At 46.4% G+C, this 18,754-nt stretch overlaps 1 protein-coding gene and 1 pseudogene across 2 annotated transcripts in view; both read right to left on the bottom strand.

Moving 5' to 3' along the window:
- SLC11A2 (solute carrier family 11 member 2) overlaps positions 1–18,754 on the bottom strand; it is a 445,949-nt gene that overhangs the window by 341,569 nt on the left and 85,626 nt on the right. The window contains exon 1 of one of the 2 annotated variants that reach the window (XM_086965754.1): positions 5,618–5,783. The exons of the other annotated variant lie outside the window; for it this stretch is intronic. Coding sequence (XP_086821880.1) covers positions 5,618–5,636 — 19 coding nt within the window. The 5' untranslated portion in view covers positions 5,637–5,783. Of the gene's footprint in view, positions 1–5,617; positions 5,784–18,754 lie in introns of those variants that run through there. 2 annotated transcript variants of the gene reach the window in all.
- LOC147749067 (dynein axonemal assembly factor 10-like) lies at positions 12,640–14,170 on the bottom strand (annotated as a pseudogene).

Raw genomic sequence — 18,754 nt, forward strand, 5'->3', positions numbered from 1 at the left:
CAGCGCCTCAGCAACGTCGGAATCCAGGAGAAGGCGCTGGAATGGATCGTCTCCTTTCTCGACGGAAGAACACAAAGAGTCCGCCTACCACCGTACAAGTCAGAGGCCACCAAAGTCATCTGCGGCGTCCCTCAAGGATCCTCACTGAGCCAGACTCTCTTCAACGTCTACATGAGCCCCCTCGCGGCCATCACACGCCAACACAACCTCAACATAATCTCCTACGCCGACGACACCCAGCTGATCCTCTCCCTGACCAACGACCCCGCCGCCGCCAGAGCCAACCTGCACGAAGGGATGAGAGAGGTAGCCGAGTGGATGACGACGAGCCGCCTGAAGCTGAACACAGATAAGACGGAGGTCCTCATCCTGGGCTCCTCGCCCTCCGCCTGGGACGACTCCTGGTGGCCCCCCGCCCTGGGCACCGCACCCAAACCGACGGACCACGCACGCAACCTGTGTTTCATCTTGGACTCCTCCCTCTCCATGACCAGGCAAGTCAACGCCGTCTCCTCGTCATGCTTCAACATCCTGCGCATGCTGCGGAAGATCTTCTGGTGGATCCCCACAGAGACCAGGAAGACCGTCACCCAGGCCCTCGTCACCAGCCGACTGGACTACGGCAATGCACTCTACGCCGGAACCACCGCCAAGATCCAGAAGAGGCTTCAGCGCATCCAGAACGCCTCAGCCAGACTCATCCTCGACATCCCACGACACAGCCACATCTCCGGACACCTAAGAGACCTGCACTGGCTCCCGGTCAACAAGAGAATCACCTTCCGCCTCCTCGCCCACGCACACAAAGCTCTCCACGACCAAGGCCCGAGCTACCTCAACAACCGACTCAACTTCTACGCTCCCAAACGCCACATCCGATCCGCCAGCCACGCCCTCGCCGCCGTCCCACGCATCCGCAGAGCCACCACAGGAGGAAGGTCCTTCTCCTACCTGGCCGCCAAGACCTGGAACTCCCTCCCGGCCGACCTGCGCCTGACCCAGGACCACCTCTCCTTCAGGAAGAAGCTCAAGACCTGGCTGTTCGAGCAGTAGCGGCACCCCCCCCCCCCTCCCAAAGCGCCTCGAGACCCTACGGGTAGGTAGCGCGCTCTATAAATGTCTTTGATTGATTGATTGATTGATTGTGTGCTCCAACATCTAAGAGGCATTCAGAACCAAGATAATACTTACCCTGTTGCTAGACATTTTACAAACATGGATCTAGGGCAGAGGGGCTGAAGTATTTTTTGATTGATGATGTGCCACCGAGCAGGAGAGGTGGGAATAGGAAGGCAAAATTAAAAACTCATTACATTTTCGAATTAGATTCCAGATGGCCAGCGGGTTTGAATATATCAGAAGATCTCTATACATGCCTACATTGAAATGCAATACAAGAAAATCTAGCTTTGTTATCACACCATGAGTGAACCAGAAATCCCCCAATGCTATATACGGATTATCTATTTAGTTTAAGAGGAGAATCTCTGATTTAGCAATAAATTGCAAGGGTATTTATAACTTGAACTGAGAAATCAGCCGTCAAACACATATTAATTATCACGTAAATATTGGTCATGGTGAAGACAAAAAAAATGTATACAATGAATTTTAAACCATTAAATATTTTAAGAATTGGTTTTAAAGCAAAATTTGAGTTAATCACTGTAGCACATAGCACTTTAGGTTTTGTGAGGCAATACATGATGGTGCAATAACTTTTAATGGGTTAAATAATTGAAACCAGAAATAACAAAAGGAAAAAAAAGTAATGAGAAAGAGCAGATAAAAAAAAACAGCAAAAGAATATATACAAGCAATTGTAAAGTGTGCACCGGTGTTGAGATGATCACAGATAACCACAGTATTACACTTTAGCAAAACACAACACAAGACTAGACAGAGGGGCCTATTAGGATGAGGAGCGGACTTTGTCCGCCCGTCATCCTAGCGGGGATTAGGATAAGGGCAGGGGTCCCTTGGGGGGGTATAAGGATGTGCCCGCCACAGTGGCAGGCACATCCTGCATTTTTAGCATTGTGGCGGGCGGTGCTCTCAGCACCGCCCGTCACAATGCTAAAAATGCATTAAAGCATTTGCATAGACAAAGCGGCAGGCACCGTGCGGTGCCTGCCGCTTTGTTTATGCAAATGAAGGGGGGTACCACATGTACCCCCTGTGTGCACCCCCACCTCTCCTTCACTCTGGGGGCCCACAGGGGGCACCCAGAGTGAAGACCGCATGCCTTTCTGTGGCGGCATCGCCGCCGCGGAAAGGCATCCCAGAAAGCCTATTGTAATATGGCTGGCGGTGTCTGAAAGACACCGCCACCATATTAATCCTTTTCCGCCCCAGCCGCAAGGCGACCGGGGCGGAAAAGCGCCGGACGGTCTTTCTGTCCATCGAGGTCCCCCCCGCCATACTAATATGGCGGGGGGAATACCAATGCGGATGTCGGGCGGACTGCCCCCGTCAAGCTAACGGTAGCCACCGCCAGCCTGACGGGGGCAATCCGTCCGACATCCTAATGGGCCCCAAAGATTTCAAACGGCTTGGGTTTCAAGACAATGATGCAATTTTAGCAAGATTTTGATTGTATTTTACGATGTATTTATACAGATATATATTTATGTTGATTTTGACATTGATGTTCATATTCACATATATATTTATAGTGGTCTTATCGATTTTATACATAACATTTAAATGTATAGGTCATATATATGACCAATGTCTTGCTAGCTTCTTAATGGCCAATGCATTTTCCAACCTGTCTAACCCAGTGACTCATCAGAATTTATGAGTTAAAACTCCTGTTGAGTAGAACTTTGCGAAGCCACATTCAAGTGTATTATTATAAAATAAAAAATAGGACAAATGTCCAAGTTTATATCATACCCAACTTACCAACAAGGAGGTTAACGATGGACTGATCATTAAAAAGTTGAGTCACTAAGAGTTGCCGTAGAAAAGAACGACTATACAGGAGAATGTAGATACTATATGTTGTCTATGTCTATGCTTGCACATTTTGCACATATTCACCTTGCACCAGTCAATTTAAAAGGATCACCAACTGACGTAGCAGATGTCATGTGAACAAGGCTCACAAGAGCCGAAACGCGTAATGGCTGTCAGAAAATAAACTAATTTGTGCACGCATACCGTGGTCTTTACCCGTTTTGTTGGCGGAACAAAAACTGCAGCAGGAACGGGATCCAAGTTATTTATATACATATATATTTGCATGTTGTTTTACCTGTTTTAATTTGACATCTGGGAAAGTCTGTTAGAGAGTTTGCACTAATAAAATCCCACGCTTTATTCGGAAAACGGTCCCTTGATGTGCCTCATTTTGTGAGTGCTGTGACCGACCCCTTTACAGGTATTTCCTTGCTTTATTTTATGTAAGAGGGCCTCTGTTTAGGAGGGCTGATTTTTGTTTTATTTGGGAGTATAAAGCAAGACACTCTTCCACTGAGAAACTGTAGCATAAGAGGAAGGGAAATTGCAATGACAGAAGGTAAGATGTGAGCTCATTGAAGAAGAGGCAGTCCTAACTGCTTTGATGCACTGGAGAGCAGATCTTATTGCACCCATAGCTTGCGAAATGGTGCATAGGTAATGTTTCACCAAGTCTGAGTTCCTATGTTACGGAATGGTCACCCATGAATCTCTAGTTGTAGGTTTTCCAAGGAAAGGCCTTAGGACCTCCCCTGGCCCATGCGTTGTATTAGGTGGTCTTGAGAGAGTGGATATTGCCACTATAGTATTTCAATGAGGACGAAGATGCTTGCAACCAACCCGGCAAAAATGTCTTGATATCTTATGTTGCAGGCTGCATCTGTAATGCAAGTTACAGTGGAAGTTTGGGTTGTACGGCCCTACAACGAACCAAAGTCACATGAGAGAGGGCTGCTATAAGGTTCTGATGGATCTGATTTTGGGCATCAGAGTCAGTGTGTTGTCAACTAGTTACTGTAGATGTGTTTTGAAGTTATTTTGTAGCATTTTAAATTAGGCTTTGCTTGTTTATGTGTTTTATGATACCAATATTCAGCTGCCAAATCTGTTTGTAGCCTGTTCCGGTTTAATGATAAAGGACTAGGTCTGGAAAGAGAAAGGATTCAGTCTGGAATCCCCAAACCCGTACTGTGTGCTCCTATGGCTCCTTTGTTCCAAACACCTCTTATAATTCAAGTAAAACACGTGTTTCACTGCACATCATTTAGCTTCTATCCGCTGTGACTAAATGGTGTAAAATATTCACAAATCTGTTAGTGTAAGCAAACATATGCATCATTACACATATTCGAGTATCAACACGCCAATGACTGCAAAAGCAAACTTCTGTTTTTGAAAAAAAGCCTTTAAGCACTTAATCTGGGTATGTGCAAAGAAGTTGCTTTCCCCGATATGAGGCAGATTTACAGCTTATACAGAATCGCGTCAGAACTTGATTTGTGAATTATACATACAATCTGTGCCTCAAGAAATTCCTAAACACAATTTTAACAATAGCTGCAGTGGAAGTGTAGAGCTAAAGGTCCCCTGTACATAGAGATAATTATAGGTAATGACATCTGTGTTCTTGAAAGTTAAGTGCCCTATTTAACTTTCATCTCATGTACTCATATGAAACAGTCAAAAAAGTACTCTCTACAACTGTAGCATTTTGATAAGGAGCAGTACAAATCTTGTTGAAACTAAAACATACACAAACTAATAAAGGACTTTGGGGCCTGGCTTTGGCAATAGAATAAGTCTCTGTTGCTGCCAAAAAGAGGTGGTCTCTCGAGGCTGATGTTCATACACAACCCAAGAGAAAATGTTACATTGCCAGAAATTGGGATGGATATTTAGGGTCACAACTGACAATTTTTCATGTGCAGCAACAGCGCAAAATCGTGTCTGGCGAAGTACATAAGATTTTTATGAAGTAGTTGAAGAGTCAGATTTGAAGGTCACAAAAAGTATATTTTGTCAGGATTTATGACTAAGGGTGGCCGCAGCACATATTTTGAGGTAGGCCACAACAATAAAGTCGAATTCGGAGTTCACGAACGAGACATTTGTTCAAGGATCACAAGGAAGACAATTCGGTAGACCGTACAGAATAATTGTTGAGACTTCACGAAGCATACATTTAGATGGACCAACAAAATAGTCAATCGAAGTAGCAATCAGAATCTTACAAAGGTAAGAGGCTGTGCGAGGGGAAGGTCAGAGCAGCATAAATCATACCACCATAACCACTGAAGAAACGTTTCAAAATGGTGATAAGAGAGATGTTCGGTATGTCACAACCATGGATGGGAAGCGGTCTCACAGGACACATCTGTGAAACTGGCTAGAGGAGGATTTCTCGGGTATCCCAAAGTTCAGTGACGTTTCGGAATTAATTTGGAACCGGGGAAGGTGGTATTTTGGAGTGTGCAAGGCTCCGAGGAGGATGTGGGGGGTCAAAGGCCAAACCAACATGCAACAAATAATAATAAAACCATTTTTTAACAGAGCATACAACAAAGGTCAAAGTGCAAATGCTAGTACACGCGTGCACAATACAATACTATACACGTGCATTACCGTGCTTCTGTTCTGCCCCGTTCCTTCATACCTGTCTTACTGATGACCATGTGGAGTTTATAGGGAGCACTGAGGATCTGTCAATCGTCCTCCGTCGTCATGGTATCCGACTGTCCTCCGGTCACATAGAGACCCACTTTCAACCCTCTTGCTGAAGGGTTGAGCTACACGAGCTCGTGACTCCCAACGCTCCTCCCACACACCTCCCCAATTGGCTGTTGTATATTGATTGACAGAGACGATTTTGAAACGCAAGCCCGCAGCAGATAAAAAGAGTGAAAAGGTATATGCAGCGGCCATCTTTGAAAGGTACGTATCCGGGTACATAACAAGAATAGTGGCACAGAGCAAGCCGCAGCTTCTTAAAATGTTTCATGAGGAGAACATAATTTTAACAACTATTGACAAAGAAAATAGGTTTGATTTTAATGTACCATTAAATATCCAAAAAAACAGGCATTAACAAATGCGGGTTACATGCACTACATGCACAATTTGCACAAATGTTGTTTATGACATAAAAAAATGTATCCTACAGGCTTTGCGAATGGTGGAAACAAGTAGCAAAAATGTTTATCAATATAGAAGAAAAAGAACTGAACGTGACAGGCAGCCAGCACAAAAGAATCTATTTTTCAGATATAGAATAATCCCTCAGGCATTCTAATGGAAGCACTGCTTGGAGCTGAATGGAAAGTATGATATATCGCCAGCAGATCATGAGATGAGATAGTAGTGCTACTCTTGGTGTAGGAAACCCACAGGCCATTCTAAACATATTTTTAGGTTTAAATATTTTTATTAGGTTAACAGCCAGTAAGACAATGTGTCATGCAAGAAAAATGAAATTCTATGGCAGGACGGAGGCTCCGATTATGCTTTCTCAATTTCTTTTCTGAAAAACACAGCAGCCAATCAGTACGCAGTAAAGTAATAAACTACATTACCCACAAACCCTGGGTAACCATAGAGTATGAGAGAGTATATAAATGGTCATAGAGGTGAACACTTCCTCTTTCTTTGCTGCTTCGCAGCTAGTTAAGTGCCTTTATATTATTACATCATTGTTTATGCATTGTGCTACTTTATTTTTGCAACGCTTACTTGTCTTCGACTTGTACTTGGTTTTGCGCTGTGTGCGCTCTTTCCTCGCCGCTCGGCGTGTTGGTTCGGGGTCGCTGACCTCGTATGCCTCTTGTGCTGTTTTTTGAAGCGTGGGTCACCTCCTTTGTTATTTCAACGCGTTCCGCGTTGTGTTTGTGCCTGTGTGGAGCGGGAGATGGAGCTGGCTGAGACGCGCTTCCTCGCGCGTCTCTCCCTATTCGGCAGCGGCTTTTGCGCATGCACGAAGGCTTTGTTTACACGCCCTGCGAAGGCGTGCATTTTCTCCTCAGCTGTCAGCTTGCCTCAGACGGAGAAAAAATCTGGTGTTTTCATCGACGCCTGCCCTGTTGGTGCTGCCGCTTGAGCTCCCCGACGCCCTCTCTCATTTATAATTTGAGGGTTGTATAAATATAGCATAGGCTCTGCCTAGAGTGGCTGAATCTTGCTGGGGTGTTTATAGTGCGAGTCCTCCCTCCACTTCATATTGAATTTTGTTGGTCAGGTTTCCCTGAGTTCTTTTGACTTGCACTAGGGGTACCACTCCCCCAATTTGGCTTTGCCTTGGATAAGTTCTAAAACTTGTCACTTTTCCTTCCTGTGGGCATTATTTGGTGGTCTTTGTCACCATGGCGGAATATTATGATGAGGACGGTGAGGATTATTATGAGGAGGATGAGCCTTCTGCGTCCCTTGATGATTATATGGGCCAGGCATTGTTTCAGGCGATTGCGCCACTGAAAAAGCATCTTTCTGATTATGCAGCCCAACTGGGTTGGGTGCCTCCTACCTCTGGTCGTAGCAAAAAATCACCAAAAAACCCTCACAAATCTAAATTTGCTAAATTGGCCAAAACCCTCTCTGCTCATCAAGGAAACGTGCAGCGCCTGCCCGTTCGGACCCTCCGTCCGACACAGATGATGGGTCCTCTTCTTCATCCACGTCCTCTGAGCGTGCTAAGCCCCCCCCATCCAAGAAATCTTGGTAGGAGCACTATGTAGATGCGCCATCTTCACCCAAGGTATTGACATTTAATCCTGCGGACATTATTCACCCCAATTCCCCTGCTTGGTTGCCATCCCCCGAGGTGGCAGAATATGTCCAGTCCCACATCCGTAGCCCTTTTGAAACGGATGTGCGAGCTCGTTTACGCTCAGAATGCCCTCGTCCTGACCTTACAGACAAGCTAGCTTCCACGCCAGATGTAGACCCTACCATGGTCACATACATGCGCAAGTACTCTAAGGACCCTACTAAGGGTTTAGATAGGTCGTGGCGTTCGTGCCAGGACAAACTTCTTGATTTGTTGGGCCCACTCACTAAGATACTGGATTTGGGTTACAGAGCAAAGGAGTCTGGCACTCTGATTGACCCAGATGAGTTAATTGGTTGGTCCCAGCGGGCTGTCTGTTTTCTGGGAAATGCTAATTGTGCCTTGTCGGCGGAGCGACGTCGCTCCATTTTGATGAAGCTCGATCCGCGCCTCACGGATTTAGCAACTTCGGAATCTGGCCCCCAGGCTCAAGGTTTGCTCTTCGGAGCACCTTTTCTTAAAGAACTTACTAAGTTTGTTTCGACATTCAGCGGGCTCGATAAAGCTCAAGCGAACCTGAGACGGGCCTTCCGCCCGGTTTTCGGCAGGGCCGGACGAAGGGGACGTTCGTCCGGCCGTGGGTCTGACCAGCCCGCTCAACGGGGTAATAAGTCCCACAGAGGAGGACAGGGCAACTCCTCCAACAAATCTTCATTCTACCCTTCAAGAAAAGGCAGAGGGCAGTATGGCAAGGGCGGTTACAACGGTAACCAAGGAGGACGTCCAGATTCTTCCGCATCAGGTGAGCTTGATTCTCGCTTCCAATGTGGTTTTGGGGGGAAGGATTCAGTTTTTTCTTCACAATTGGCGTTTGATCTCAAACGATGCCTGGGTGCTGGAGACGGTGCAAGGGTACAAGATAGAATTTTACTCTCGCCCTCACCAGCATCTCTGGCCACGCCCTCTTGTCTTTTCCCGACCAGATCAGGAGGTTATCTCCACAGAAATCTCTTCCCTGTTAACCAAAGGGGCCATCATTCCGACGTCTCCTCATCCCCAGGGTTTCGTAAGCAACGTTTTTCTCGTGGAGAAAAAAGGGGGAGGGTCTCGTTTAGTTCTCAACTTAAAAGACTTCAACGGTGGCGTAGTCTATCGTCATTTCAAGATGGAGGGCATCCATCTTCTCAGAGACCTTCTTCAAGAGGGAGATTGGATGGTTCGACTGGATCTAAAGGATGCCTATTTCTCAGTTCCAGTTTATGCTCCTCATCGTCGCTACCTTCAGTTCCAATGGTTGGGCAGTTGGTACGAGAACAAGGTCCTTCCTTTCGGCCTTTCTTCCGCTCCGTGGTGCTTCGCGCAGCTCCTTCGTCCTGTGATGGAATCCTTGAGATCCCGCGGAGTTCGGTTAATTGTCTACCTAGACGACATTCTTCTCTTGGCTCAGTGTCCTGTTCTTCTTCAATCACATTTGCAATGGTCAGTGGATCTTCTACAGTCTTTGGGTTTTCTAGTGAATCCCCTAAAGTCAAATTTTTCACCATCCCAAACTATGGATTTTCTGGGCTTTCAAATAGATTCAATCTCATGTCAGTTACTTCTGCCAGTTCAGAAGATCAGATCCATCAAGAGGGACTTGAGGTTACTTCTCACCCAAGAGACAGTCTCTTTGCGCTCAGTGGCTCGGATTGTGGGTCTTCTGTCTTCCTCCATCCAGGCGATATTTCCGGGTCCATTACATTATCGTGCGCTTCAGCGCCTCAAAATCCGTCATCTCCAGAAGGGTCTTCGGTACTCAGATCACGTCCCTCTTTCAGAGGAAGCCCAGACAGAGATGATGTGGTGGCTGGACCACATGGAATCCTGGAACGGCTGTGCGCTCTTCGGAAGGACTCCCGATGTTGTGATAGAGTCAGATGCCAGCCTCTGGGGTTGGGGAGCCCGTTGCGGTTCAGTGTCAACAGGGGGTCGTTGGTCTCCGGAGGAATTGTCTCTCCACATCAATTGCCTGGAGCTTCTGGCGGGCTCTTTCGCGATTCGATGTCTCTCCTCTCCAAACGAATTGTTGCATTCTTCTCAGAATGGACAATGTCTCGGCAGTTAGTTATGTGAACAAACTGCGGGGCACCAGATCCAGACTACTCTCAGAAATTGCGAAGGATTTCTGGCACCTTTGCTTGGACCGCAAGATCACAGTTATTGCCGAATACCTGTCGAGATCCCGCAATCTAATTGCGGACTGGAACTCTCGCCATCTGCGGGATTTCAGCGATTGGAGGCTTCATCCTCGGATATTTCGCAGGTTGTCCCGAATTTGGGGGACTTGTCATCTGGACCTTTTTTGCCTCCCGTCTCAACACCCAGGTTCCCCAGTTCTACAGTTGGAGGCCAGATCCGGAAGCCCTAGCCACGGATGCATTCCTTCAGGTCTGGCCTCCACTGCTATGCTATGCATTTCCACCTTTCCTCATGATCCCCCGAGTTCTAGCCCGGGCCCGTCTTTTCTCTTCGGAACTCATTCTAATAACCCCTCTTTGGAGGGCTCAAGCGTGGTTTCCAGTTCTTCTGGAGATGAGTTGCTCGTCACCGCTCCTACTTCCACATGTTTGGAACCTGTTGCTGGACCCTCTACGGGAGCCACATCCTCTAGTAATGTCGGGCCAGCTCCTGCTAGTAGCGTGGAGAATTTCGGGGAACGCTGGAAAATCCAAGGCTTATCGGGAGACGCTACCAGATTCATCAATGAGGCTTGGGCCCCCAACACACATAAGCGCTATAAATCAAGTTGGAAGCGTTGGTGTGATTGGTGCTCACAGCAGTCGGTGGATCCTGTTTCAGCGGATCTCTCTTTGATCATTAACTTTTTGGCTTCCATGGCATCCTCTGGGCTAGCTTACAGAACGGTCAATAACTTTCGAATTCTGCGATTTCTGCAGGCCATATTCCTGTAGATGGTAAACCAGCGGGAGAACATCCCTTAATCTCGAAATTGTTGCGGGGAATCCGGATGGTAAAACCTCCTTGCCCCAAGTATGTTGCCCTTTGGGATGTTTCTATTGTTTTACGTTTTCTGTCTGATTGGCCTTCCAATAATCTCTTATCCCGCAAACAACTCTCAGCTAAGCTGACTATGCTCCTGTGTTTGGTCTCTTGTAAAAGAGTGTCTGATGTGCGGGCTTTGGATCTCGCGGGTCGCACCTTCTCTCCTGAGGGTGTCTCTTTTGTCATTTCAAAGCGAACAAAATGTAATACAGCTGCGGTTACTTATCCTTGCTTTCCTCACAACCCTCAGTTGTGTGTAGTCCAATGCCTAATGGATTATGAGGTAAGCACTGCACCTTTTCGTTCAGATTCACAAGGTCAATTGCTTATCGCTTTACAGAAGCCTTTCAAGCCTGTTTCTCCAGCTACGTTGGCACGTTGGTTACGTTGGCTCATGCAGGAAGCGGGCATTGATATCTCCCTCTTTGGGGCCCATTCTGCGAGAGGAGCAATGGCTTCCAAGGCTTTTTCCATGGGTGCTACTCTTCATGATATCATGAGGGCTGCGGATTGGTCATCTGAGTCTGTTTTCAAAACCTTTTATTTTAAACCAATTGTAGATGTTGCATCTGTTGTGGTGGAGAAGCTTTAAACAAGCATAATCGGAGCCTCCGTCCTGCCATAGAATTAAAAATTTGCTAACATTCGTGCCAAGAATTTTCAATTCTATTAAGGACAGGGGGCGAGGATTATCCCACCCTTATTTCATTTATTGTATTTATATTATGCTTACTGCATTTATGCTGTACCATACTCTTTACTGTTTATGAAATGTTTCTCACCCTGTCCTGAATACTGTGTTCAACTCTTTTGGGAACAGTTTTTACGGCTTCTGTTTCATTTCTTCAGGCTCCGACCTTAAATGAAGTGTGCCGCGACTTTCTTCTCCTGATTGGTCTGTTGCTGTTCCTGTGGCTCTGGGAGGTTCCATCCCCTCTTCAGCCGGATAATGACCTCTCCGAGGGACGCCTTTGATGGATTGTTTCAGTTTTTCCGTTTGACCCTTTACTAATTGACTATGGACAAAGAAAGAGGAAGTGTTCACCTCTATGACCATATATATACTCTCTCATACTCTATGGCAGAGTTCTTCAAACTGTGGGGCGCGCCCCCCTGGGGGGGCGCGCCATCATCTTGAGGGGGGCGCGTGAACCACCTCAAAATCTCACCGTCCCATGTCGCAAGTACATTTGCGAAGTGCCATACTCATGGAATGTAAAGAAAAGCATTGTCTGCTGTCTGCAGGCAGGCGCGCAACGCTGATTAAGGTCAAAGGGCTTCAGCCCAGTCTCCCACCCCTCTTGTGTGGCAGCCAGGGATGAGACGGCTTCCCGAAGCACACGGCCGCACTGAGTACTTCACAGGTGTTTTAAAGACCAATTGCTTCTTAATGACGCCTTTGTTCTTTTTTCACGGCTTCTTAGAGCCCCTGCCTCTCCACTCTGCTTGTTGATGGAACATTAAGCCCCCCCCCCCCCGTCGAAATGTTTTCATAGCCCCCCACCCGCCCGAAATTTGGCCCTAGTTGTGCCTCTGCCTGTCGGGCACATTGGCTGCATAGGGCATGACAGCAATTCCGAACGGTAAGAAAAGGTGCCCTCTTCCGCACAATTTCAAGCATCTGTAAAAGTTTGCCCGAAATATACATTTGAAAAGGATGAAAGGAAAACATGTTTCCTGCTTATGGTGCTTCCTCTAGGCAGCAAGTTATTAATCAAACAAGGTCTCTTTAACGTCCAACTTTCAACGGAGGTATGTACATATGTAGTTCCGTTTAAAATTAACCAGCATTTCATATGCAGCAAATTAAAAAAAAAATAAGAATCCTTGGATACATTCCAGTCTTTAGTGGCGCTTTCTGTGGACGTCAATCTGCCTTAGACTTTATTAAGTTTAATCACTATGAAATCTCGCACGGTCTGGTCAAACGACGTGCAGACATACAGCCCTTGTTTGTCCAGGCTCCAGTCAAAGCTAGCAATGGGCTGTGTGGACAAGGTTACATTCTGCAGAAGAGCGACGGATCCTGCGACCCCATCCTCCACGCCTACAGAATCTTTCTGCGTCCGCTGAGCGGGATACTCATACTTCCAAAGATGCAGACTCCCAGCTCCTCCGGTTGTTAAAAATATATCTCTGTTCTGTGGCAGGTGGCGAACTTGCCAAACTGTGTATTTGTGAGACTTTTCTGCAAGAGAAGCAAAACCTTTTTTTGGGATGCTGGGTTCTCATGTCAAAAACATGAAACTTCCCTTCCAATGAAGTGGCCACCTGTTTATTCATTATTATATCCTACCTGTCGAACTCAACACTGCAATCTCCATTCTTAATGTTAGTTTTCCACCGAAGAGACCTGGGGGCAGATTTACAATAACTGGCGCATCCCCAGGGATGCACCAGTTATTGTGCGCCGCAGCTCCGCCACCCATGGTGCGCCGCATTTACAATGCGGCGCACCATTGGGCAAAAATGGCACAGATGCGTGACTCATCTGTGCCGAAAGGTGGTGCATTGCTGGAGTTGCGTCGCAAGCGCGACACAGCTCCAGCAAGGCTCAGGGGTGCCCTCTCTGTCCATTGCTGCGTCAAGCCTTACACCTGCTTCAAGCAGGCGCAGGGTTTTGATGCAGCATTGGCCTAAAAGTGACTGAGTGAAATCTTGTAGATTTCCCTCAGCCACTTTTGCGAGGCGCATCTGCCCCGGAAGGCCCACCCTGCGCCGGAACGCCCACATGTGGCGCAGGGCTTTACAACGTGACGCATCTGCCTAGATGCGTCACGTTGTAAATGGGTCGCAGGGATGCGCCACGTTTACGCCGCCGTTGCGTGACGCAATGGCGGCGCAAGTCCAACATAAATCAGCCCCCTGGTTCTTAGGTCAAACAGCTTAATATCACCATTGTCATATCCTGCACAGACAGCACGTTCTTGTTGATTGCATGCATGTCCGAATGCTATAGTTCAACAGTTTCTCTTAGTTTCTCCTTCTCCAGGTTCCATGTTGGCGACTGGTATACCTTTTTGTCTAGTATCCCATACCTTCACAGTTCCATCTCTGCTCCCAGTAACAATTACTGGCGCTCCTTCACCGTAAACTGGGATTTCTGCTGCTTCCAAATACCACACATTGACGTTTTCATCAAAATCTCCTGTAGCAAGATACCGATGCTGTAGCGCTGAAGCACCAAATGTTCCACATTTGATGGGCTTGGGCTTTTTCTAGCTCACTCAGCAGCTGCACCTCTCCGTGCTGGATTTCGTAGATCTGTAGTACGCCGGTGCCCCGCAGGTAGTTGCCCAAACAAACAAAACAGGCTCTGTGTGGCAGACACTTGCAATCAAAGACAGTGTAGAAAAGTGACTTCTGGATGTGGCAGATGATCTGCGGCTTCTCCAGGGGGCTGCACATGGTGGCAGTTATGGCAGTCGGAACCCCTATGCCTTGGCTTTTGACAACAATACACGAGCAACGCTCCGCCCTCAGCTTTGGACACAGAGGAACAACTTGGTTCACTATCCCTACCAGCAAGAACTGGAGTACTCTTCAGTGTCTATGGTCACTGTAAACGACCACAAAAAACTGCACATGTGCATACACACAGAGAGCCTGCCTGATTTCTATTGAAGTAAAAAGTAAAACTAGTTATTCTGTGCCTCACCTCTACCGATCAAATGGGTGAGATATAGAAATCTGTAAATACAGATCAGAGCCCAGTAGATGAAAATGCTCAGGTGCTCACTAGATTTTTAACTGCCGCCATTGAACATGTTTGTGTTTTCTTTTACTAATTATCCACCGTCCGTGTTTTTCAGAACTGTGACTGAAAAGGTGCAGCTGTCTTAGCGCAGTTACATGATGAAAATGTACTTCTGTGTATTTTTCTGACTGCTGTGCCAGGCCCATTCTTTTTCTCGGAAATGTCTTTGATCCTGTGGTCACACGTACGATTCCCTGTAGGTCCACTCAGCCAAACATATTTCTGAGGTTGATAAAATGATAGCCGTTTAGTTGAGTAGCAAAGACGTGATGTCACTTTGTCAAAGGGCAAGTGATGTCTCTTTATGTATTGTCACTGGGGTCAAAGTTCCGGTGTTCTGGCTTTCGCCCTCCAAGCAGATCTTGGAGGTATGCCCAACAGCTGTGCAACATGCACACCCAAGTCATTTTAGCTGAGGACAATGGTGACTGCCAACCCATCTTTTCAATGAGGTATTTAAAATTGTGTATAACCTGTCCATCACCAAAGCACCTATGCCTGTTGGATGTTTATACTCCAGATGCTGGTAGTACAGCTGGAGGCCTGACAGGGCAAAAACTGATTGTAGCTCTCGTAGTAACTGCCCTTCATGGTCCCATTGGAAGCAGCAGAAGACACTATATATGAAGGTAGCAGAGTAAGGCCATGAAATGGAGTAGCCAGAGATGACTAGCCAGGCCTACTGGGGGAGAGCGGGTCCACTACTAGTTGGTCACAGGCGTTGAGCACTTGATGTATGTAGATTCAGTCAGGAGTGGAGTGCAACCTTTACTTCAACCTGAATTATCCGTTGTAGTAATTAAGAAAGGCTGGTCAGTAAGGAGCTCCACAAGCGATACATTTAAGACATTTAAGTAGTGACATCTTGCTTCCTACCATGAGATAAGACATCTCCTTTTTTTTGTGACAAACTAGGTTGAGGTTCACTCACAAAGTTAGTCTTCTTGCAATGGTTATAAACCCTGTTTGTTCAACAGCACTTCTGTTTTTAGATAAAGCTAGAGAGTCAAATATTCCTGGTAGCACTGCTGTATTTGTTCTTCCAGCGGAATGTGCATTTGGAGGCATAGCTTTTCAATAATGTTAGGGGCGTGTGAGTCTGAGATTTCCTAACAAGGTGTACTCAACTAAAAGATAGGGCAAGATGGAGCTCCTGGACAGTGGTAACAGGCAGGGTTAGGAGCATGCTTTTTCAGTTATTTAGAAAAGTACACCCAGTCAGCATTGGAGCTCAGTGAGATACTCTTGACTATGTTGTCCACTGTAGCCCAGTCTCTCTTTACAGCAATGTAGGGCAGAAAGACCCCGGAGAGCAAGCTAGCATAACCCAAACTTAACATCAACAGACCAGGCTTAGAGTGAGCAGCAGCAGCAGAGTTTTCAGTAGCCCAGGCACAGCAGCAGAACACGTGTGGAAAGATTGAGGAATCAGGGTAAGCAGGCTAGATAAAAGCATCAATTTGTAGAAAAAGCTGCAGAATACCGAACACCGTGCAATAATAAGGCACCTAAACCTCCAGGAAGGGAAAGTTTGGAACTCCCTGAACCATGAAACTGGTGTACTCCATGGTGATCTATATAGCAAGGAACAGATGATCTCACTTTCTTTCTCCTTTTTATTAAAATCTATAGAAACAGTTTCAGAAATCTAACAATATGAACATTATGTGCAAGGATTAATGTGCTGAACGACATTGTAATTTGTTTTTTTTCTACTGAGTTGTACAATTCCCATTGTTACGCTTCAAGCAGTAAAGTTTTGAGCTAATGTTTCTAAGTGGTTGTGGATGTAGTAGGTTCAATCAGTTATTTTCCAAATATGGCCTAGGATATGAGGATGGCGGTCGATTATATAGTGTACAAGATTCCAGAAATTTCTGACAGTTGGTGGGGGGGCCCAACATCAAAAAAAATTCAGCTGGGGGGGCTCAACCTAAAAAAGTTTGAAGACCTCTGCTCTATGGGTACCCAGGGTTTGTGGGTAATGTAGTTTGTTATTTCTTTAATGCGTACTGATTGGCTGCTGTGTTTTTCAGTAAAGAAATTGAGAAAGCATAATCCTCGCCTCCTGTCCTTAATAGAATTGAAAATTCTTGGCACGAATGTTAGCAAATTTTTAATCGTGGGCTACGCAGAGGGCAGGTGACTTGACACAAATTGAAACTGAGGATGTAAAAGGCAAAAGGAATAACAAAAGAGATAATAACTCCACCCCCCACCCCCTCCCAATATCCCCCCCTCCACTGCGAGTTAGAAATCATGTTGGGGTACAGTGTTCACTGTTGTGTCGAGTCCCGTTGGGTGGTAGCGTCGGATGTGGTGAGACGTAAGAGGTGAAAGTACCTGGGGCACGTAAGTTCCCGAAATTCTTGGACCAGTATGGCTAAGAGTGGTTGCTGTTATGTCTGCAAGTAGTAATCACCAATACACGCAGGTATGACTGTTCATTGTCCTGGCCGAACCAGGACACTTTTATTGACCAAACAAATCCCACCCCCAATTAACCAATTAGCCCAACACTCTTTATAAACAGCAGCTGTGACGGCGCGATCCCTTTTGCCGCCATTCTCATTCAGGTAAGCGCCATGACCACATCACATTCCTCCCCAATTTACAATCAAAGCAAAATTAAATTATTAACTTACATAAGTGACATCATCTCTTAAACGTGTGGAACGAACAGGACAACTCCTCAATTGATAGTGACCCGTGCCCCTCGGTTGGTGTTCAGGGCCTAACAGCAGGTCACGAGTGGGGGACACAGCTGGATTCAATGGCCCAGGACGGAAAACCACTGTCAAACAATAATCCTGCAGCTGCAGAATCCACTTCTCAATCCGCGGTGGTGGTTTTGAAGAAGAACCCATAAATAGAGGAATGAGTGGCTTATGGTCCGTGTACACTACAAAAGGCTGACCATATAAGTACAGATGGAAATGACGACATCCCCAATACACTGCAATGGCCTCCTTTTCTATGTGAGAGTATCGCTGTTCAGTAGCAGTCAAAGCACGACTGGCATATGCTACAGGAGCCAATTCACCATTTGTTTGACGCTGGGACAACACTGCCCCCAGTCCACCAGGACTTGCATCCACAGCAAATTCTGAGTCCAATGCCGGATTGAAGTATGCCAAGGTGGTATCTGCAGACAATGCCCTCTTTGTAGCTTGAAACACAGATTCCTGCTCAAAACCCCAATCCCATGGAACATTGGATTTTGTAAGCTCTCGTAAAGGAGCTGTTAAAGTAGACAATCCGGGGATAAAGCGTCCACAGTAATTCACCATACCCATGAAACTTCTCACCCCGGACACATTGACAGGAGCAGGGGAAGTCTGTATATCACACACTTTCAAAGGATCAGGAGACACACCATTTTGTGAAAAATGATAAAACCAAAGAATGAAATGTCAGTTCTCAAGAATTCACATTTCTCTCTGTGTAAAGTTAAACCATAATCCAGCAAACATTGGAATACGCCTTTCAGACAACTATGATGTCCATCTAAAGTGGGAGAATGAACCAAAATGTCATCGCTGACATTAATTACTCCTTCCAGTCCTGCCAGCACTCCCCGAATAGTGTCCTGAAATACTTCGCCAGCACTAGAAATGCCAAAGCTCAACCGTTTATAGCGCCTGAGCCCAACGTGTGTGGAAAAAGTGGTAATTCCCCGGGAAGCAGAGTCAAGCATCAACTGATGATATCCAGCACGGAGATCCAATTTAGAGAACCACCTGGACCCACTGACTTCCACCACAATATCATCAACCGTAGGAGTAAGATGACGCTCCCGTTTAATTGCCAGGTTGGGTAATCGCATGTCCACACAGATCCTGACCTCTCCAGGCTGTTTAGGTTTGCGGGCAACTACAATTGGGGATACCCACGGAGTCGGACCCTCCGCTTTCTCAATAATGCCAGCTTCTTCCAATTTTATCAACTCCGCCTCCACCTTCGGCCGAAGATGGAAAGCCACACGCCTATGACGTAGTGCCACTGGTCGAACAGACCCATCAATATGGAATTTGATCATCCGGTCTTTCAGACAACCTATGCCTTCAAACAGTTGCGAGTACTGACTTAACAAGTCATCCATAGCCAATGATGGATAACCAGTGCAAAAACCACCAGATGTAGGCTCTCAGCAGTCTGACAGCTCAATAGCATCCCGTGACCCTCCTTAGTGACATATACAGCTGTTTTCACGGATTGGGTGCCATGAGAAATCA

This window comes from Lissotriton vulgaris, chromosome 1_1, assembly GCF_964263255.1.
Source record: "Lissotriton vulgaris chromosome 1_1, aLisVul1.2, whole genome shotgun sequence".
NCBI classification, from domain to species: Eukaryota; Metazoa; Chordata; class Amphibia; order Caudata; family Salamandridae; genus Lissotriton; species Lissotriton vulgaris.